The following is a 22,269-nucleotide window of genomic DNA, read 5'->3' on the forward strand; positions in this document are numbered from 1 at the left end:
CATGGAGATTCAGGTGTCAAGAGTGAGCAGGTCTGAAGAGCCAGAGGGCCCCCTGTTCTATTCATTTCCACATAACAGTGCTTAGATATTGTACTCTCTTCTTTTGTTCCACGGACCAAATCCTGGTTCTTTCTTCAAAGGGGAGCTGGAGCAATTGTTTTCATTTGCAGAAATCCATTGGGGCAGAATCAGCACAAAATTACAGAGACAGTGATCGATAAGTCAGACATGACATTTGACAGACAAGGTCATTCTCCTCTCCTCCAATGTGTCCAGACATGATCCTCAGAAAGAGGAACTCTAACTTAATTCCTTATCCTTGTTCCTTAACAACAGTCCAGTTAAATAAAGAAATAAATGGAGGACGGGGTGATCTGTTAAACTGTTAAAGAACTTACCATTTTGAAGGTAACTGATTTATCTTTTATTATGCAACTTTCTACAATTCTAGGTATGTGCGTGTGTGTGTGTGTGTTGGTCCTGAGGATTGAACTCGGAAGCATGGGCATTGCCATTGAGGTTTTATTCTCAGGGCCAGTACTCTGCCACCTGAGTCACAACTCCACTTCTGTCAGAGATAAGGGTCTCATGAACTATCCTATCCAGGCTGGTTTTGAACTATGACCCTCAGATCTCAGCTACCTGAGTAGCTGGGGTTATAGGTATAAGCCATCAGCACCCAGTTCAGCTTTTTAAAAATTAATTTGTATTCATTTTTTGTTTATGTGGTACTAAGGAATCAAACCCAGGACCTCATGCAGGCTAGGCAAGCACTCTACCACTAAGTCACATTCCCAACTCAAGTTTTTTTTTTCTTTTTGATAGCCAGCAACAGAAATATTTTAGTAACTTTGATCTGAAAGGGAACCTATGAAAGGTCATTAGGCTGTTCATGAAGTCTCTGAGAAGCCTGGAGAGCTAAGCTGGGGGCTCTAGAAGTCAGGATAAGACTCACTGCAATGCAGAACTGGCCCACGGAAGATATCACCAATGCTTTCATTATACACAAACATCACCTTTTGCTTCAGAAAGCCTTAATTCTGCACTCCAAGTTGCTGCCAAGAGCCACTTCTATTGCCTCTGGAAACTAGAGAATGCTGAAGACTATCGACACTCTCAGGTCTGTAGTCCTAGCTCGGTCTCTAGCTTCTGGTTCAAGGTCACAGGTGAGATTGTCAGGGTTTCCAAGTCTGAATCATGAGCTTGCCCTTGCTACAGGTAGGCCATGCACATGAGCCTCGGGTCATGACAGTAGGAAATGGGCTCTGTTCTCACATACAAAGAGCAGGCATTACTATGCTGACTGGCTTAAAATGCTGATAAAATATTAAAAACCATATTAACTCACTGGGTACCAGTGGCTGACACCTGTAATCCTAGCTACTCAAGAGGCTGAGATCTGAGGACCATGCTTCATAGTCAGCCCGGGCAGAAAGGGCAGAAAAGTTTCCACGAGACTCTTCTCTTCAGCTGACCACTCAAAAACCAGAAGTAGCACTGTGGCTCACGTGATAGAGCACTAGCTTCAAGCACAAAGAGGCCCAGGGACAGCACTTAGGCCTTGAGTTCAAGCCCCACAACCAACCAAAAAAGCCCAAACACACAAAAAATACACATATTACCAATAAAGGATGAAGCCATGCCCCAACCGCTCATGCCTGTAATTCTAGATACTCAAGAGGCTGAGATCTGAGGATCATGGTTCAAAACCAGCCCTGGCAGGAAAGCCTGACTCTTATCTCCAATTAACCAGAATGTCAGCCTTGCGTAAAAAAGCTCAGAGACAGCACCCATGGGCCTGAGTTGAAGCTCTAGGATCGGCAATAATAATAGTAATAATAAAAGAATGAAAGAGGAAATTTGTAGATGGTCTAGGAAAAAGAAAATGAGTAGATGTGGTCTTAGCACCTAATATGTGCACTATTGGGTTTTAGAATCTGGCTGGCCAATTTCCTAAGTCCCCAGTTCCCAGCTCTCTATCCAGTCCTCTGCTAGATGGGAAAGTTGCCCAGAATCCCCAACCCAGTTGACAAGAACTGTTCATTATTTCTTCTCTGGCTTCCTATCAAGGGGCTGGAGTTTCTTCTAACACACTCGTGGCACTACACTTCATCTTCTCGAGAGGCGAGTTGGTTCTATTCTTCTGACTCTTTTGAAGCACTTCCTGCACAGAGCTGAGGCCTTCATGTTGGCCCTGATGTGAAAACCGTGTGGAGAGCTCAAGATTGCCCATGAGCCCCGCTGCACTGCCTGGTGAAGTGGCCACTAATGTTGTCGACCTGAATTTAAGGTCATGTCTTATGGAAGATAAAAGATGCTGGTGGAGACCAGAATTCTTCTCACCCTGGGGATATACCAGCCTTACAGGTTCTAACTTGTGTTCACATGGTATTGCACATTTACCGAGGGTAAACACGGGCAGGGTGACCACATTATTTAACATTGAAATTCTTCTTCTTTCTGCTTTTTGTTGGTGGTGGTGATGGCTGTGTTTGAACTCAGGGCCTGGTGCTGTCTCTGAGCTTTTCTGCTCAAGGCTAGCCTCAGCACCACTTCTGGTTTTCTGGTGGTTCTTTGGAGATAAGAGTCTCATGGACTTTCCTGCCCAGGCTGGCTTTGGATTGTGATCCTCAGATCTCAGCCTCCTGAGTAGCCTATGATTACAGGCATGAGCCACCACTAGAGTTGAAACTCCATGAGGGAAAGACTTTTCATCAGTTTTCTTCCTTGCTGGATTCCCTCTGCCCAGAAACTAAAGCTCCGGTGTGTCGATACTAAGACTTGAATTCAAGGCCTCTAGCCCTTGCTTGGCTTTTTCCGCTCAAGGCTGGCACACTCTACCACTTGCGCCACACCTTTACCTCCAGCTTTTTGCTAGTCAATTGAACATAAGGGTCTCATGGACTTTTTGTGTGTGCCTGGGTTGGCTTTAAGCTTAATCCTCAGACTAGCTAGGATTACCGGCATGAGCCACCAGGGCTGGGCTTGTCCCAGTTGCTTGATAAATATTTGTCAAACTAATAAACGAAATGGGATTTATGGCTGTACGTGATCTTTTAAATAGACCCTCCCCCATAGCAAGGGCCCTATGGAAGCCTGCCAGGTTACATAATAAAAGTCAGCCCAAGCCCCCATGCCGAAGCCTTGTTGTGCCAGGAGATCTAGATGCCCTGCACTTGCTAATGAGTCGCAGTCTCCAGCTCAACAGTGTGCCTTGTCTGAAAGATAAAACGCGATGACTCATCCAGCTATGATCATACGCTTGCTCCTCCAAAAAACCCAGCAAATGCCAACTTCTGAACTTAATCCCGTCTTTCAGAGCAAGCCACTCAGAGATCTATTGCAGAAAGAAAAATGTTTCATAATAATAGGCAATCTCTGCCAGCCAAGATTCTTGCTTTATTTTCCCCCAAATGTGGGGTCCACAGGCAAGAGAAAGAGGTGTGAGGATTCTAGAGGTAGGCTTCCTCTTCCTGGGGCCTGAGAAATCTCTCTGTTGGAGCTCCCCGCTCATCATTAGTGACATGGTCCATGGAGCGTTTCCCTGTCACCCTATAGAGCTGTCCAAACACTGTAAGGGCAGTGCGCAATGTTGCCTACAGGAACACATGTCCATGTGAATACTGGAAGATTCCTCCCCCAGTATGGATTCTAATTAAATAGAAAAAAAAAAACAAGAACAGTTGAAGAGCAAGGCAGGGGAGGGAGGAGCTGAGAGAGATGATGGAGAAAGAGGGGAGAAAGAAAAAAAAAGTCTGCTTACTTACCGGTAAATGATCCCTTTGCTCTGTAAGAAGAACAGACCAATGGCAATTTCTGCAGCGTAGAATCTGAAATCATAATCAACAACAACTACACAAAAAGAAGTGATGGAGAAATTCAAGGTCATCTTATGCTTGGTACTCCTCCAGAGTTTAAGACAACAGTGAGCCAGGTGCCAGCCATTAACATCCCGCCATGGATGGTCAGCTACACTGCTCATAAAATGCTGACTGTGGGTGGGTGGATGGCAAGGAGTCTGCCCTGAGGCGTGGGGTGGGTAGGGAAAGATAATTTGTGACCATAGCAAGCTACAATATCTTAGGAAGGATGGTTAATCCTCTGGTGGAGGTTTACCATCCACTTAGAATCATCTTACTTGGTTTTTTGGTCTGAGAGCAGAACTCGAACTCAGTACCCGATGCTTTCACTCACTGGTTGGCGCTTGACCCACTGAGCCATACCTCCAACTCTCCTAGTGTCACTTGAAGCATCATCAGGTTTGATTCTAAGGATAACCCCACAACGTAGGTACCACTAGGACCTCTTGCACTTCAAATGGGGAAAATGGAGGTTTAGAGGAACTCTTCAGAGAAGCTTGGTCAAATACATAGCAAATGAATGGCCCAGCCAGGATTGGAAATATGTCTGAAGTGTAAGCTCTTGATGAAGGGCCACAAGAAGGAAAGAGATCTGGAGGAGACCAGAAAGCCTAGTTATACCACTAGGGGTTGTGCGGGAACTCTGTGTGTTCCCAACACTATGTGTCACATGACGATGAAGTGAACCCTGTGGCCAATCAGTAATAAGAGTCAACACTTTACAGTCCCATTAGAATTGTTCCAAGAGATAGGAATGACCTGACTTGGAAACGGACACAGAAGGGCAAACCCTACCTGACAGGTGGAAGAGAGGAGGTGGGGTGATCAGAACAGGAGGCAGTTAGGCTCTGGAATGGTGGGGTAGAAGGATCTAGACAAGCCCTTGGGGATTTCTGGAAGGGGCAATCGATCTTAGCAAGTTTTTCAGGAGGGTGCTAATACTCGTTCCCATGGTTGACTGCAATCCTATTTATACACAGGATTCCAAGCAAGTAATGGGGGAGATTTTAAAAGAAGGAGAAGGAGGAGGAGGAGGAGAAAGAGAAAAGGAGATGGAAGAGGAGAAGGAGGAGGAGGAGGAGGAGGAGGAGGAGGAGGAGGAGGAGGAGGAGGAGGAGGAGGAGGAGGAGGAGGAGAAGGAGGAGGAGGAGGAGGAGGAGGAGAAGGAGGAGGAGAAGGAGAAGGAGAAGAAGGAGGAGGAGGAGGAGGAGGAGGAGGAGGAGGAGGAGGCTGAGGATGTGGAGGAGGAGGGGGAGGGGGAGGGGGAGGGGAAGGAGGACAAGAAGGAGATGACTGGTAGGGACAAAACAAACTTAGCAAGAGAAACACATTTCCAAAAGTCCTGGACTCAGTTTCCCATAGCAGGAACCCACAGACAAGTTCCACATCCTTCATCTCTCCCAAGTGAAGGCATAGGAGAAGGAGAAGGGGCAGGGGCAGGAAACAGAACATAAGCTAAACATGTGGGTCAGAATTCTCTGTCAGTCTTAGACTAGCTCTAAGCAAGTTTCCCAAGCCCTCTGGGGCTCAGTTTCCTTGTTTGTAAAGAGAGGCAGCAATATCTACTGCTGGTGTTGTTCTCAGGATCCAATGTGACCATGTTTGTTGAGCTTAGGGCCTGGCACATGGTAAGTCCTCAACAAATACTAGCAAATGAACAAATAAAACCCTCAATAACATTCCCTGAGGAAGCTACAGACCTTCGTCAGGAACCAGGGACAAGAATTAGAGTGAAATAGGGTTAGAGGAGTGACTCAGTGATAGAATAACTGTCTAGCAATTCTCTCTCTCTCTCTCTCTCTCTCTCTCTCTCTCTCTCTCTCTCTCTCTCTCTCTCTTCCTCCCTCTCTCTTTCCCTCTCCCCCCCTTACACACACATACACAGAATTAGAGACAAGAAACAAGCAGAAGTGGAGCTGAGTCTTCATGTTCTCAGCTGGTGTCCAGGAAAAGCAAGAAGCATTTCATATCCAGAAGAATACTTTTTTTTCCCCTCCTGGACAAACATTTCTCACAAAGAAGAAGCCTCAGATATATTTAAAAGTCCTTCCTTCTTTGGCTAAAAAAATTTTTTTTAAGAAAAAAGAACACTCAAAGAAAATAACAAGCCACCCATGTAGCCCTCCAAAAAGCAGAGTGTGAATTCTCCCTTACACAGCATGGGGTTCCTTGAACCGGCCGACTTGTTGGATGTGGTACATGAGGTCGCCCCCGTTCACATACTCCATCACAAAGTACAGGCGGTCCTGAAGAAAGGGAGAGAAAGAGAGCAAACAGCAAAATCAGTAGCCTGTAGAGTCCTGGGTTCGAAACAGAGAAGAGCTGGGATCAATAATGAAATTCATCCAGGTTCTGACACCTGTCTAATGTGTCAGGCCCAGTGTTATATAAACCGCCACACCACCTGGACAATATGACAGAGTATGGGAGGATCACACATCACGTTTTTAATGAATAACTACAAGTTGAAATTCATTTGTATGCAGAAATGTAAATGAGCTCATTATTCTTCATCGGTATTATTTAAGACCAGGGTTGGGAATCATTGGAAAATTAATGATATTACAGGTCATCTGGAGCTATGGAGGTATAATCTCAGTGTTGGCCCTCTCGTGGTAGTTCACCTTCTGATATTTGTGCCTGGTGGAGGACCTTACCATCGTGAATAGAATCGGCTGTGTATGATACATAGATCTGGGGGACAAGGTCATAAGAGATCTCCCATCTTCCACCCTGCTCCTTCTAGGAGGGAAGCCAGCCACCATGCTGTAAGGAAGCTCAAGCAGCACTGTGGAGAGGCCCATGTGGCAAAGAGCTGCCAATGGCCAATACCTTCTCCCCAGCCACTCAAGTGAACCACCCTGGAAACCAATCCTCCATCTAGTCAACCTTCAAAACTTGACTGCTGGTAACCTGAATCTTCAAGGAGGATATCAACCAGTCCCCCAAATATCTGACCCATAGAAACTGAGATAATCATATTTATTGTTCCAGTGTGTGTGTGTGTGTGTGTGTGTGTGTGTGTGTGTGTGTGTGTGTGTGTGTGTGTGTGTGTGTGTGTGTTTTAAAGACCCTGAGCACCACTGGTTTGTGCCTGTAATCCCAGCTACTCCAGAGGCTGGGATGTGAGGATCACAGTTCGAATCTAGCCCAGGCAGGAAAATCCATGAGACAATTATCTCCAATTAACCACCCAAAAGCCATTAAGTGGAGCTGTGGCTCAAATGGTAAAACAGTAGCCTCGAGAGCAGTGGGAGAAAAAAAATCTTAGGACAAGGCTCTGGTGGAATTCAAGCTTCAGTGTTGTCACAAAACAAACAAATAAACCAAAATCCACAAAAGATGACACAAATATCAGAGAGCTATAAGTTCTATGCCATGGTCCCTGGTGTGAGGGTCTGCCTCACCTCAGGCCCAAAGACATGGGGCCAAGTGGCCATGAACTGAAATCTCTACAGCCATGAGCCCCAAAGAAACCTTCCTATTCTTTAAAGTTGTTTTCCTCAGGGATTTTGTAACAGTGACAGCAAGCTGACCACACAAGAATATATTCCTACAGTGCCAGAAAGAGAAACCTGTACACCATTCAGGGAATGTTTTATTTTTTGAAGACTTCTGAGGATTATGCTGAACTCCTTCACATCAGGGGCTGTGTCCCCCTCCTCGATTGTGTAAGCCTGTTCCTGGCACATAGAGGACAAAAGAGCACAGGTTTCCATGTCCAAGAGGCTTGTCTTCAGAACGCAGCCCTGCCTGCTGAGAGCAGAGATGATTCTAGGGAGATCGCGTAGCATCAGGAAAGGTAACACCACCACCATAGCCGTGGTGTGGAGATGAAATGAGTCAGAGGCCTGGTATAGTCCTTGGAAAGCATCTTCCTACCATTTACCATTTCTCTTCCCGTCAAAGCATGTTTGCTAAATGACTGACTAACTTCACCTCTCCTTGGAGACTGGAGTCTCCCAGTGTGGGCTCCCTTACCTCTTCATACTGCTCTCCCTTGGCTCATGGCGGCAGGGTCTGCAGGAACTATTTGCAGTTTCTAAAGTCCTACTCATGTTCTCAGCTTAAAAAAAAAAACCCACTTCCTCTAACCCACCTGATCTAAATTAGGTCTGCGTGCTATATTCTTTCATGAGCCTCTGTGGGCTCGTTTCCTCTGCTCACATTATAATTTGTAATGATATGTTTAATGGAATGTCAGTTTATTCCATCTATTTATGCACTCATTAATTAAATTAAAAAAAAATATTCACAGAGCCCTGCTGGGTACCAGGTGAGAAGGTGCTAGGCATAAAGTAATGAACAAAGTCAACTTAGAAAATCCTGTCTTTACCTTTCACTTTAGCAGGAGTGATATAAAGATAAAACTAGACATAACAAATGGATTATATAGGGTATTTAAAGTAATAAGTGCACGGGAAGAAACAAAGAAGTTAAGGGTTAGATGAGATGGGAGAAAACACATCCAATATATATTTTTTAAAAAGCATTCAGGATAAACCCTGCCCAGCAAGGAACTAAAGGAGGTGATGAAGGCAGTTATGTGAATACTGAGGTGGAGGAAACAGTCAGTGCAAAGGTCCTGAGGCTAGGAAACAGCTGATCTGCTTTAGGAACCAGTGAGACTGGAAAGACAGAAGGAGAACAGGTAGGAAGAGGAGATCAGAACCCTGCTAGGGACTCAGGTTTTATAAGACATCACAGGCTAAGGCAAAGGCTAATTTTTAACTCTGCAAGAGATGGTCTAGCACCAGATATGGCTGAAAATCCCACAAAGCCAGGGACCAGATAAAATTTCTTTACCACTATGGACACAGAACTTGCACTGTTCCTGGCCAGAGCAAGCTATATATGTCATTAACTGAATGAATGAATTAGTGATCCCAGAGTTTGCATTGGGGGTGGGATCCAAAGCCCCAGTCATGATTCTGAAGGCTGGAAGATGACCCCTGACCCCACAGTTTCCAGCTGGGTGGGCTTGGAATAATCTCCTTCTAGAGTTCAGCTTTGTCGCTTCTTGATGACAGCATCATGGCAGCATCATGGATGGTATAAGCCAGATCCTTCCTTTGCAAACTCAATTTGGATCTCCCTTTAACTGGCCATCAAGTCAACTTGGTGGGCCAGCTTTTAAAAGAGAATAAGGGAAGAAAAGAAAATGGAATAGGAATGACCAGATCCATCACACAAAACATCACCAAATATGATTTTGTGGAATGTGGCTCGGGTGATGTTGATGTATTGGTATGGCTGTGAAAATTGGTTGGGTATTAAAAGTTGCCCTGGGCCTGGGTGGCTCACGCCTGTAATCCTAGCTACTCAGAAGCTGAGATCTAAGGATCATGGTTTGAAGGCAGCCTGGGCAGAAAAGCTCATGAGACTCATTATCTCCAGTGATTCAGCAAAAATTCAGAAGTGGAGTGGTGGCTTAAGTGACAGAGCACCAATCTTGAGTAAAAAAAAAAAAAAAAAAAAAAAAGATCTAGCCCAGCACCGATGGCTCACACCTGTAATCCTAGCTACTCAGCAGGCTGAGATCTGAGGATCACCGTTCAAAGCCAGCCCGGACAGGAAACTCTGTGAGACTCTTATCTCCAATAAACCCTAGAAAACCGGAAGTGGTGCTATGGCTCAAGTGGTAGAGCACTCACCTTGAGCTGAAGAGCACAGGTAAAGTGCCCAGGCCCAGAGTTCAAGCCCCACGACCAATAACAACAACAGAAAAATCTAAGCCAGAGTCTGAGTTCAAGCCCCAGAGCTAGCACATTAATTGATTCTAATTAGTTAATTCTTTTTAAAAAAATGTCCTTTACAATGCATCACACTTTATCCTTCATATCTGTAACAGCCCAGAGTGGCTTTGTCAAGTGTGCATCAATTGTCTAATAATGATAATAACTGCACTAATGAAATAAAGCTACCCATCTTTGGGGCGCTAGACATGGAAGTGCATCAAGTGTTTCATGTTTTTTCCCATGGGGACAAGTGTCATTCTCCCTTTTTTTTTTTTTTTTTTTTGGGTCCGGTTGTGGGGCCTGAACTCTGGGCCTGGGCGCTGTCCCTCAGCTCTTCAGCTCAAGGCTAGTGCTCTACCACTTGAGCCATAGCACCACTTCTGGCTTTTTTCTTTTTGCTTATGTGGTACTGAGGAATCAAACCCAGGGCCTCAAGCATGCAAGGCAAGCACTCTATCACTGAGCCACCTTCCCAGCCCATCATTCTCCCATCTTAAGACGAGCCATGTCAGGGTCAGAAAGGCTGAGTCAGTTGCTTGTGGTATTTCAACCAGCAAGCAGCCTGTCCAGGATTTAAACCTAGGCAAATTAATTCTACACTGGCAATGTCTCATGATGCATCTGCAGTGGGTGAATCTGCTACACCAGGCTCTGATCTAGATGCCATGTATATGGATACCTGCCTGAGCTGTGTCTAGACCCTAATTCAAGACCCAGGACTGGCACCAAAAAAAAAAAAAGAAAAGACAGAATGTTCTGAGCCAGAGGTAAATTGCTGCAACACAGCTCCAAATAAGGAGAAGGAAAGTCAAGATCCATCCACCCACCCACCCATCCATCCATCCATCCACCCATCCATCCATCCATCCATCCACCTGTCTATCTGTCCACTGATCCATCCATTCATCCATCCACCCACCCACCTACCCACCCACCCACCCATCCATCCATTATCCACCCATCCATCTACCCACCCACCCATCCATCCACTCATTTATCCACCCACCCACCCATTCATCCACTCATTTATCCACCCACCCATCCATCCATCTATTCACCCAACCATCCATCCATCCATCCATCCATCCATCCATCCATCCATCCATCCATCCATCCATCCATCCATCTACCCATCCAGGCAGAGCTAGCAAGTTACAAAGAAAGTCAAATTCACCTGCTATTTATTGAAATGGCTTTTCTTTCTCAGACCAATTCTACACCATCCTTTCATCATCCCTAATGAGAGGGGAGACAGAAGTCTCATGATCACATGATGAAATCTGTGTTTAGAACGCAAGGCAGCTGAAATCTGCACAAAGGTACTGCACCCATTCGTGGCAGAATGCAGTCAGCCAAAACTACTGACACCCAGGCCCTTGTTCTTTGGGTGGTTTACTTTTTGTTTGTTTTTTTTGGTTGTTTTTTTTTTTTGACAGAAAACAAACCCCAAAATAGCATCTGTCTTTGCTGCACATTGAAGAGAACCAAAACACTTGCTTTTAAAAATTATTTTTAAAACTAGCAGATGGCATTGGCCACCGAGAAAGAAGTGAGGGAAGAGACTTCACTTGCTTGATTTCTGCTAGGATTCACTCAGCTTGTCCTCCAAACTCAGGAGCCGGAATCCCAGCTTCAGAGACGGTTGCCCTTTGGGTGAGTTGTGTGGTCCATCTCCATTGCTAAGCATATGCAGGGAAAATCTGAGACATGTCAGCCGTGAACTGTATTGTGCTAGCTTTGGTCCACCAGGGCCTCAGCTATAAAATGGTATGGCTGGCTAGCACCTGTGGCTCATGCTTGTAATACTAGCTAATCAGGAAGCTGAGATCTGAAGATCATGGTTCAAAGCCAGCAAGGGAAAGGTAAGTCTGTGAGACTCTTATCTCCAATTAAACACCAAGGGAAAAAAATCTGTCGGAATTGGAGCTGTGGCTCAAGTGGTAGAGTGGCAGGCAGCCTTGAGCAGAAAGGTCAGGGACTGTGCCTAGGCCCTGAGTTCAAGCCTCAGGACCAGCAAAAGAAAAAAAAAAGTATGACTGGATTCTTACTGTACTTTCTCTGGACAACACTAGTGATGTCCACTATGCCCACGTACAAGCTATTGCCAGACAATCAACCATGCCCATTGGTGGGGATGGCCCCACATGGGGGAAACACCAGATTCATTGCCAAATGGCAAGGGCTCCCAAAATAGAGTAGGCGATCGTTTCAGTCAGCTTACAGATACATATGTTTTTACCTCTACAAGTGTATTTGTTTTAATGCATAGGGTGCAAAGTATAACAAATCCCATCCTTATTGCTTAAGACAGAGATTAAGAGGCAGCGCATCCAAGGCCAGGCAGGGTCATGGCTGGGTAGGAGCAGATTAGGGCTGAGTAGGAGGGAAAAGGGAATTTTAGTCACCTCCCAACTGGCCTCAAAATCACGACTTAGTTTGTCTGCTTCTTCTACCGAAATGTACTTCTTTAGAAAGAATATTTTTTCTTAGAAATGTACTGTTGTAAATTGAACACAACTACTTAAAATGTTTTATAATACTTCATACCCAAACTTGATACACGTTGTCTCTTAAAAAAAATAAATAAGTGGGGCCTAGTAAAAATGGCTCATGCCTGTAAACCTAGCTACTTGGGAGGCTGAGATCTGAGGATCATGGTTTGAAGCCCAGGCAGGAAAATCCTGGAGATACTTATCTCCAATTAACTGCCCAAAAGCTCAAAGTGGAACTGTGGCTCATGTGGCAGAATGCTAACCTTGGGGACAAAGGAACAGCACCCAGGCCCTGAGTTCAAGCCCTAACATGGGAGAAAGAAATTAAAAAGTATTTATTCAGTAACAATTTGAGGTCCAGCTTTTGGCTCTCTCCCACTTGCTACGTTTTTCTAAGGAAGTCTTGTCACAACTGAGAACTTCAGCTCTCATCCCTCAGGGCTGATGAATCCTGATTTATATTTCTACCCCCCCTTCTGTCCTCCTCTCTCTCCTGAGCCCCAGTCAGCTCCAGCTGGATCCAGGATGTTTCTATGTGGGTGTTTCACTGTCATCTCCAATTAAAAGCTCAGAAAGGCAAACTCCCATCTTTCTCTTCAAACTAGCCAGACCTTCAAGGGTCTTTCCCAAATGATTTTTGTGATTCCTCACTGCACCCATCCCCAGGTCCTCTATGCTGCCTTTTAATTCCTCTTCTCCTTTATCTCGCAAATTCAATCAATAAGTTAATAAAATGAAATGACTGTCTGGTGCCCCATCCTGCACAAGAGCCAGACAGAATTTTCCAAGTGAGGAAGATGAGGACAGTTCGATTTAAAATGCCAATGGGGAGGCCCTAGATGGGATGAGGGCTTCGAAGAGACAATCCACTGAGAGTGGAAGGTAACAACACGGTGTCTGTTTGACAGGCACGGAGACACCTGCCACTTTTAATAAAATACTATGGCCAAAGCAAATCAACCATGGTTGTAGCACACTCGAAGGTAAGCTGCAGGAAGAATCTGTCTAACAACCTTCAAAGCTAGTCAGGGAATGTGCTCTATCTATACATGGTTCCCTTTATTGTACAAAGCCATGTGCGTCTGTTCCAAGAAGCCACGAAGTGTCATGATACACCCTTGGGTTATTATCAGCTGGCCCTGGGTTCAAATCTCAGGCATCAGACTCTTGCCTTTCTAAAGAGGGCAGGATCACCAGAGCTTCTTTTCCATGTGGGATGCTTCTAAGCTTTAGCAGGTGAGATGTGTCAAGTCTGTGCAAATTCACAGCATGTCACCAAACTCCATGCGTGGTCAAGGACATGTGCCCACGCACAATTTTCCTTTCTTATATATTTTATAGTCTTAGGGTTGCTGGCAGAATCAAATAATTGATGCCCCTCTACCTTTTTGTTTCAACTTTCAAAGCCTTGCACGCCCTAGTAGAGACCAAAATCCTTAAGGGTAACAACTACCTCTTTTCTTTAGATCTCCCCACATTTTGGGTTCTTGAGTAAATACACAAAGGCCACCATGGAGAAAGCAGAGATAACCGAGCTGTGTCTATTCCTACCTGCCCTAGCTCCATATGCATGTCTGATTCCTTTCCTTTCCTTGCCACAGGATTCCTCTCCTTGGAAGAACAGAAAGCCATATTTGTTCCTACATCCACTCTCAACCCAGTTAGTTTGCCTGGACTCAAGATGGCACTACCACCTCACATGAGCACCAATGATTCCTTCCCAGTAGACATATCCCCTTTCAGAGGCTTTCGATTGACTTCCTTGCCGCTGATCAGCAGCTGATAGGGCCAGGCATGAACACATGACCCCAACTAAAGCAAACAGAATCTCTTTCCTATGACTATGAGCTAGAGCTCAGGGTTTTGATGGATGAACAAACTACAAGGGGGGACAAAACGGAGGGGGGCATGATTATGAGCCACAAGGAATCAAGAAAGGAGAAAGACAACTGTAGTCTACTTCAGACTACTTTGAAGTTACAAATTCTAGTCCCTCAAGAGATCCAAGTACACCTTTGCCTTGTTTGTTTGTTTCTTTCTTTCTGTTTTTGTTGGTCATGGGGCCTGAATGCTGGGCCTGGGCACTGTCCCTCAGCTCTTCAGCTCAAAGCTAGTGCTCTACCACTTGAGCCACAGTGCCACTTCCAGCTTTTTCTGCTTATGTGGTGCTGAGGAATGGAACCCAGGGCCTCATGCATGCAAGGCAAGCACTCTACCACTGAGCCACCTTCCTAGCCCTGTCTTGTTTCTTTCACATAAAAAAAATGGGGTGGGGGGTTGGGACATGAGCTAGTTTGATGAGACAGGAGTGTTCTATTTCCTACAACCCAATCATCTCTAACCAAGACATGTGCCAGAGCTTTTGGGAGCAAGGCCAAAATCTGATGTCCGACCACATTCTTGGACATGACTGCTAACCCAGAACTGACCTGAAGTCATCAGAGACCTCCCCAGCCAGGGGACACAGCGAGGGCTCAATAGCCATGCTGTCAGAATGGTGCCCACACTGCAAGCAGAAATGGCCCTCAGTCCCCTTACCCATCCTCCCCTACATGCCGGCTTGGTCTTTCTCCCATCATGCCTTGCAGCTGAGTTATTGCTGGGCCACGGCAGCAAATTTTGGGGAGGAAGTAACTTCTGTCCTCCAGTGACTCATAAAATCTAATTCTATTTAAAAAAAAAAGAAGAAGAAAAGAGGTGCATATGTTCAATTGAAAAGAAAACAGTTAAAATAGATGTTTTGCTGAAGAAACTTAACTGCCTGTGCCCACTGGCAGTTGGGAAATTGCAATGGATGTGCCGGGCAGATAATTGTCCCTAAGTAAAATGGCAAGAAGATTGGAGGAAATAGAAGTCTTGCCTGCCGATGCAGCCAGGTGCTCCCCCCGGCCAAATCGAATTGTGGAGGTAACTTGCGTTTTATGTGTATTATCGTTTACCTGCAGTAGCTTTTAGTCCTTCCTTATTATGCTTAAAGATGATAAAGCCAATATTCAGAATGGGCTAGTGACTTTCACCTCATAACCAGTAATCATATGCTTAGCTTTGGCTGCTTCAGGACAATTTGCCCAAGTCCTGCAGACCAACCAGTTCACCTAATGAATACTTTTCTAAAAATTCAACTCCTCACTGAAAGCTTTTGCATCTATTTGAGTACTCACTTTGCCATCTTGTGGCACATTAAAATCATTTTTAAACTGCATTACTGTAGATCTTTCTCAAGGAATAATTTTAAAGGGAAGATTCTCCCTAAATCAAATCAATAATTTGAGTGCTCCATACCCTCTTCTGATGCATAAACATGTGCATATTCAATTTAACATACTTGGAATAATAAGCTAGAATTTATTCTCTACATTTTCTGTTAACATTGTGCCATGCCTATTTTGGTGTTTTGGGGTTTTTTTTCTTTATTTTTTTGTTTTGCTAAAAGTTTTAAAAACCCACCTAAGGATGTTTCTGATGCTTTCCTAAACAACTTACTTTTTTAAAAATTTTGCATCATTTTAAGAATTATTTTTTTAAAAAAACATACTGCTGGATGTCTCTTTTCACCCATCACTTTTGAACACCCTGAGTATTAAACAAGCAAAAACATTCTATGCAGGGTCTTTAGTCTTCAAAATTCTAAGTCTCCAGAAAAAAAAAATGTTTAAAAAGTATCAAATTGGAAGCATGTTATACAAGATGTGTCATTCTTTTAGAGATCGCTGAATCCTGAAGGAATTTGGGGTCATGAAATACAACATGACAATCCGTTCAGGCTAACCTAGCCTTGCTGCCTCTCACATGGGAGAGCAGCCTGCTGCCCTGGGCGTTCACACTCTGCTGGCCCTTTGCGTTGCTTTGCCCCCAGATAGCCTCCCTGGCTCTAGTCTCTGCTCAAATGTCATCTTAATCAAAAATAGCATCTCCCTGCCTCCATCTCTCTCTCTCTCTCTCTCTCTCTCTCTCTCTCTCTCTCTCTCTCTCTCTCTGGCTTTCTGTGTCTCTTTGTCTCTCTCTCTCTCTCTCCATTTTTTCCCCTTTAGGATTGCTATTATCATTAAGCTGTCTCCCCCACTGGAATATAAATTCCACAGGAACAGGGACTTCATCTCTCTTTTGTTCAGTGATGCGACCCTAATGGGAATAGAGCTGAGACCTGACATATTTAGTTCAACAGATAAATATGTGTTCAAATAGTCAATAGGCCACTGGCACCCTCTAAATACCAACAAAGATGTAATGACTTTTAGAGATTCTGGCACCACTGCCGTGCCCCCTCCCCATCACACCCAACAGGGTGGTAGTGAGGGGGGATCGAGGGACCAGGTAATGGAAGGGGAAAGAGTGAGTCAAAGGACCATCTCCATGGGCCTGCCTTTAAGGGAAGAGAGTGTGGGTCTCCTGTTCCCCCCCAAGCCAACATCACCATGGCTTGCCTCTATAGGTAGTTTCCTAACCATTAATATTCATCTCACTTGGAGAAAATCTTACCTGCCTCTTAGGATGATGTTTTCACCAAATAAAGAACAGCCAAAGAGCCATTAGGAAACGTGGGTACGAGTTCTGGGGCTCCCATCTGCCATGCATGTAACCTAATCCATGTCACCTTTTGGAGGGTCAGCAGAAATGTGGACCACTACCCCCTTGCCTGTGGTTGGGAAAACCAGCAATGACACTATGGAGTTAAGGCACAGGGAAGACCACAACGGCTTTCAGATTTAGGATTCTGGACTCTTGCAGAACAAATCCCAGCTCCATGATTGACCATCTGTGTGCTATCACATACGTCACTTAACCTCTTTGAATGTCAGCATTTTTCTCTATAAAACTGGGGTTCACAACACTACCTCTCCCCCAGAAATGTGGAGAGGAGAATGAGGTAAGAGAGAGCTTTTCCTTGTTTGTGATGTTGTCAATGTCAAGTTCTTCTTGGTGTGGCTTAGCCTGGTGTATTTACAGAAGAGTGGACTCTGAGTTCAATGGGTCAGTTCCTGGGGGCTATCAGGGAGAACTCTACCCTGTACCCTTGATCTGCAATCCTCTCACTTTCCAAGGAGGATGATAGATAATCATTTCCACCATAAGATCTTTGTTTACTTGGATGTGAAGACATATGGCGGAAACTCAGCTGGAAAGTCATTAGCTCTGAGATGGGAAAACCAAGGGTTGGAGACACAGTGAGCAACTTGTGACTATCTGGGCAGACAAGGAATGAGCAAGTCTGATGTAGAGCTCAGGCCTCCAGGGAAGACACGCTGGAGACAAGCTAACGACTGGGGACTCTACCCCATAGGTGTGAGGTAAAGTGGCAGGGAGATAACTCATACTCACAAGACATCCTGGCGTAGTGGTTAAGTGCAAGGCCCTTAGGGCCAGACTACCTGGGTTCAAATCCCAGCCCTGACATGTACAAAAGTACTTGCCTTGTCATGAAGCTGGAAATTGTTACTCCTGCACCTCCTATAGAGTAGATATTATTATAAGCCTTTGACAGAGGAAGTCAAATTATACAAAATTAAAATACATGTGTTTAGCCAAAAAAAAGAAAGTGAGGGGGGAGGGAAGCATTTGAATTAGGTCAGGAACACGCATGCTGAGTACAGTTGAGATGGTCTGGGTATCTGTTCTTCTCTCAGTCGGTCTCATTCAGACTTTCTGCTTGAAGCATCCCCTTCCTACCTCCCAAACAATCCAGTCCCTGTTGATAGGTTAAGTATTGCTCTAGCCCTATGGAAGCAACCTGACCCATTCCTGGTTTTGTGGATCAAGCATTGGATGTTCGCCTCCAGGCAGGACCCAACTCTGCAATACCACTCTCTTTGCAACGTATTCTCTCCTCCCTGGGCTATGATCACTCCTTGTGTGGAACTCAGGGCTCTGCACAATTTCCATACAAGCCCAACTTCTCTTCTCTACTACCAGAAAGCATACTAAAAGACAGGGGACTGAAGTGGTTGGTTCCATATGAAAATAATAACCTCAAATCCATTCCTTAGTCTTACCAATTACCAGTGAAGATGCTATCCTTGACTGGATGTCAGAAATAAAAAATCACTGGTGGTTGGGCTGGGAAGGTGGCTCAGTGATAGAGTACTTGCCTTGCACGCAGGAGGCCCTGATTTCTATTCCTCAGCACCACATAAGCAGAAAAAGATGGAAGTGGTGCTGTGGCTCAAGTGGTAGAGCTGAGGGACAGAGCCCAAGCCCAGAGTTCAGGCCCCACGACCAACCCTCCTCCCCCCAAAAAAATCAGTGGTGGTCCGTTTTCAGACAAGGCATTTGATCTTGAGTGGAAAATTAATTACCAGTAGCCTGCTTGCAGAGTGACAAAGTTTTGTGCCTTAGAAAACCCATAGACAAACAGGGCTAATTAGAGACTGACTAGCAAGGGGAAGAATGGACTATAATAAAATGAGAAAATGGGTAGAAACTGTGTATGTGCTAGAAAGCACACACCCAGAAAGGCCTTCTCCCCACCCCTACAAAAGAACAAACAAGGAAAGAGGGTAGAGAGCCCAAAGCTCACTTCTTGACTTCAACCAACCTCAAGAGGGGTGCATGTGTTGGAATTACCCAATAGAAAGCAATGTAACCGGTGACATCTGGGAAGGAATGTAAACCCCACAATTCTCAGGCCAGTGAGGGGCTAGAGGAGGGGCCCCACGTGTTAGACCCAAATGGCTTGTTGTAAAAGTGGAAAGGGTGTCTGCCATCAGACACTGGGTCTTGCAATACAATCATGAAAGTCTTGCTTTTGCTGCATTCCTAGCCTCGAGCGTGAACAAGTTCAGTGTGGGTCTCACAATGAACCTGGGTCACAAATGACTGATTTTTTCCAGTGGCAACACAGTCACCTGAAACTAAGAACTGCTTGTTCAAGATTGCACAGACAAATCCTTGCAAAGGAGGTCTGCCTGTAGTTCATTTACCAGGAAGACCATCCTTCATCAAATCATGCCCAAGAGTCGGTTTGGGTACCACCCATGGCAAAGGAAGGGGCTAGACCTACAGATTTAAACCCTAGAGGTTTAAGTCCTGCCTGTTACCACCTGAATATGTAATATAAACAATGCTTTACTTACTATTCTCTTTTATATTAACTTTTTCCTATAAAGAATTCCTTTAAAGAGGCTGAAATTGAGAATTATGGTTCAACAAGGCTGGGAAGTTGGCTCAGTGATAGAGTGCTTGCCTTGCATGCCTGAGGCCCTGGGTTTGATTCCTCAGCACCACATAAGCAAAAAAAAAAAAAAAAGAAAAAACCCGGAAGTGGCGCTGTGACTCAAGTGGTAGAGCGCTAGCCTTGAGCTAAAGAGCTGAGAGACAGTGCCCAGGCCCAGAGTTCAGGCCCCACGACTGGACCCCCCCCCCACAAAAAAAAAGATAAGTTGAGAATTATGGTTCAAAGTCAGCCCAGGGCAAGAAAGTCCATGAGACTCTGTCCAATTAACCACTAAAAAAATGTTAGAAGTGGAACTGTGGCTCAAGTGGTAGAGCACCAACATTGAGCAAAAAGGCTAAGAGACAGAGCCCAAGCCCTGATTTCAAGCCTTAGTACTAATGTGCACATATGCACATGCACGTGAGCACATACACACCTTTTAAGAGAAAATGGTAGTCCTTCTTGGTACACAAAAATGAACCTCAAAAACTGCTTAATAAATTTAAAAAATCAAGCATTTATTTTACCCTTTCTGTATGAACCTGACCATCATGGAATGATGAAATTACTTTGTGTGTGTGTGTGTGTGTGTGTGTGTGTGTGTGTGTGTGTGTATGCGCGCACGTGCACGCACGTGCACTGGTACTAGGGCTTGAACTAAGGGCCTTGCGGTATCCCTGAGCTTTTGTGCTCAAGGGTAATGCTCTACCACTTGAGCCACAATGGCACTTCTGACTTTTTGGTGAAGGTAAGGGTCTTGAGGGCTTTCCCATCCTGGGCTGGCTTTGAACTATAATCCTCAAATCTCAGCCTCCTGAGTAGCTAGGATTAAAGATGTGGGCCACTGGAATCTAGCAGAAACTACAAATACATTTTTCGCAACACATCCCAACTTGTGATGGAAAGGGAAATGATACAGTTAGGCTATCATCCTTTTACAATCCCCAATGAATCAATGAGTCTAAGTACCAAGCAGCATCACTGAGAGATACCAGAAGATGATATGTGACTGGAGATAGAAGAACTCACTCACTCCACAGGGGTAGAAAACATCCAACCCACAGCCCACAAGCCTGGGAAAGCATTTGTTACAAGACACCTAAGGCTTCTCATTGGCCGTCCGCCGAGGCTTGCTGCCGGTATTGATCATTTTGTATGTCCTGTAATAATGTTCTAACTATCCAAGTTGCCTTCGGCAGAAAAAAAAAAAGAAAAAGTTCCCTCCCCCAGGGGTCTTGCAAGTAGGATTAAAGCTGAGTCTGACGAAGCATCTAGATCCTAGTTTCCAATTTTCAGAAAATAGGGCAGGGGAATGTGCTGAGATGCGGTAGGACTATCTAGTAAGCAAACCCCAGACCGAGAAAAACATTACAGATCAAACAGCCCAGGATTTCCAGTAGATGAAAGAACAGATACAAGAAAGGGATGGGAGAGCTGGGGAAGGGGAGGGGAGGTTGTATCACTAAAGACTTAAAATTAGATGCAACACAGTAGCGTCCTATCTCACAAAGAGGTGGTCTTTGAAATCATCAGGAAAGTTGGAAAAAGAGCGAACCCAAATTAATCTCAAGGATTCTCTCAGAGCGTCTTTAAATCACAAGGCCCTTACGGCCTCAGAAGCCACAGCTGCAAGAATTAACTTGGTACCTCTTCATAGTGGGTCTGTGGCCTCTTCTTCCTCCACTGTGGAGGCTGAGATCAGATGAGCAGAGAGAAAGAGATCCCTCTTGCTATTGAAGGCAGAACTGAAATCACAGCAAGAGCAGCGTACAAATGTTCCCTTCTCAATCTGACAGTCATGGCTCGGAGCTCACTTGTCCCAATGAGTGGACATTGCAGGGCTGGGCAATCATACAACCCCTTCTTTGAGGACGCCCCTTGCAAATCAGAGCCTGGGCACTGTCCCTGAGTTTTTGTGCACAAGGCTAGTGCTCTACCATTTGAGCCACAGATCCACTTCCAGCTTTTGGGGTGACTAATTGGAACTAAGAGTCTCATGGACTTTCTTGCCCAGGCTAGTTTTGAACCATTATCCTCCGATCTCAGCCTACTGAGGAGCTAGGATAACAGGCGTGAGCCACTGGCATCCAGGTGGTCTGTGGATCTTTGTACTAAGTTCCTGCCTCAACGTCATGGTCTGCTGTCAGAACACAGTTCCACCATGATGGTTATCAAATCAATTGCCTGAGTTCCTTAATCTGAGCTGGCTCAGCATCTGACTCAGGAATTCTTGGTTGACTTTCCTGGGCCTAGCACCATTTTTTTTCTATAATATCAAGGGCTCAGGTAGCTCATTGGACAGGGGACTGCTGAGCCATAACTTTCAGCCAAAGCTTGGGTACAGCCCCAGATGTATCCTTCTAGGACCACTGGATAAGTTACCATAGTCTGGAAGCAGGAGTGGAGCTGGGTCAGGAAGGGTGGCTTGCCCGGCAGGGCCAGCACCCGCTTCTCCACCATTGTGCACTCCACGTCGTCATCTTGGATCACCACATCCTTCTTCAGGATCTTCACTGCGTACAGCTCATCCGTGCCCTTCCTCTCAGAGAGCATCACCTGGGGAAGACAGAAGATGCAACAGGGAAGTGACGTGCTGGGGCCAGCTGCAGACAGCTGTTCATGGTCCCAGCCACTCCCAGTGTGGCCCTCTGCTAACTGGGAGACAAGGGGACCATGCTGACCCCAATCAATCCAGAGGGTACAAGGAGAGCAGAGAGGACCCAGCACTGACCCCTTCCTGATACGCATCAGTGCCTCTCTCACGTGGTTAGAATAAAATAGCCCTGTTTAATCCACTGGCATAATCTAAGAGCCCACAATAGTACTTGCACATAGTAGATGTTCAATAAACACTTATGGAACCAGTGAATGCCTGTCAGAAGTAAGTATTTATTCTGTGATGAAGTGTTCTCAAACAGCCTGATAAGCACAGGTAACATAAGCAGGCTTGAATGCTGGAAAAGGAGAAAGTCTTTGGGCAATTCATGGTAGGGTGGTTGCGCGACATAGTCTAATGGAGTTCTCTGTTG

The 22,269-nt window shown here is 45.2% G+C and overlaps 1 protein-coding gene across 2 annotated transcripts in view; it reads right to left on the reverse strand.

Moving 5' to 3' along the window:
* Positions 1-22,269, reverse strand: part of Prkcb (protein kinase C beta) — a 300,272-nt gene that overhangs the window by 36,669 nt on the left and 241,334 nt on the right. For both annotated transcript variants that reach the window (XM_070004318.1, XM_070004319.1), the window contains exons 10-12: positions 21,623-21,796; positions 6,015-6,106; positions 3,768-3,830 (exon numbers count right to left, since the gene is read on the reverse strand). In XM_070004318.1, coding sequence (XP_069860419.1) covers positions 3,768-3,830; positions 6,015-6,106; positions 21,623-21,796 — 329 coding nt within the window. The remainder of the gene's footprint in view (positions 1-3,767; positions 3,831-6,014; positions 6,107-21,622; positions 21,797-22,269) is intronic.

The sequence above is a fragment of the Dipodomys merriami genome, unplaced genomic scaffold, assembly GCF_024711535.1.
Source record: "Dipodomys merriami isolate MVZ:Mamm:240054 unplaced genomic scaffold, mDipMer1.0.p SCAF_62, whole genome shotgun sequence".
NCBI lineage: Eukaryota > Metazoa > Chordata > Mammalia > Rodentia > Heteromyidae > Dipodomys > Dipodomys merriami.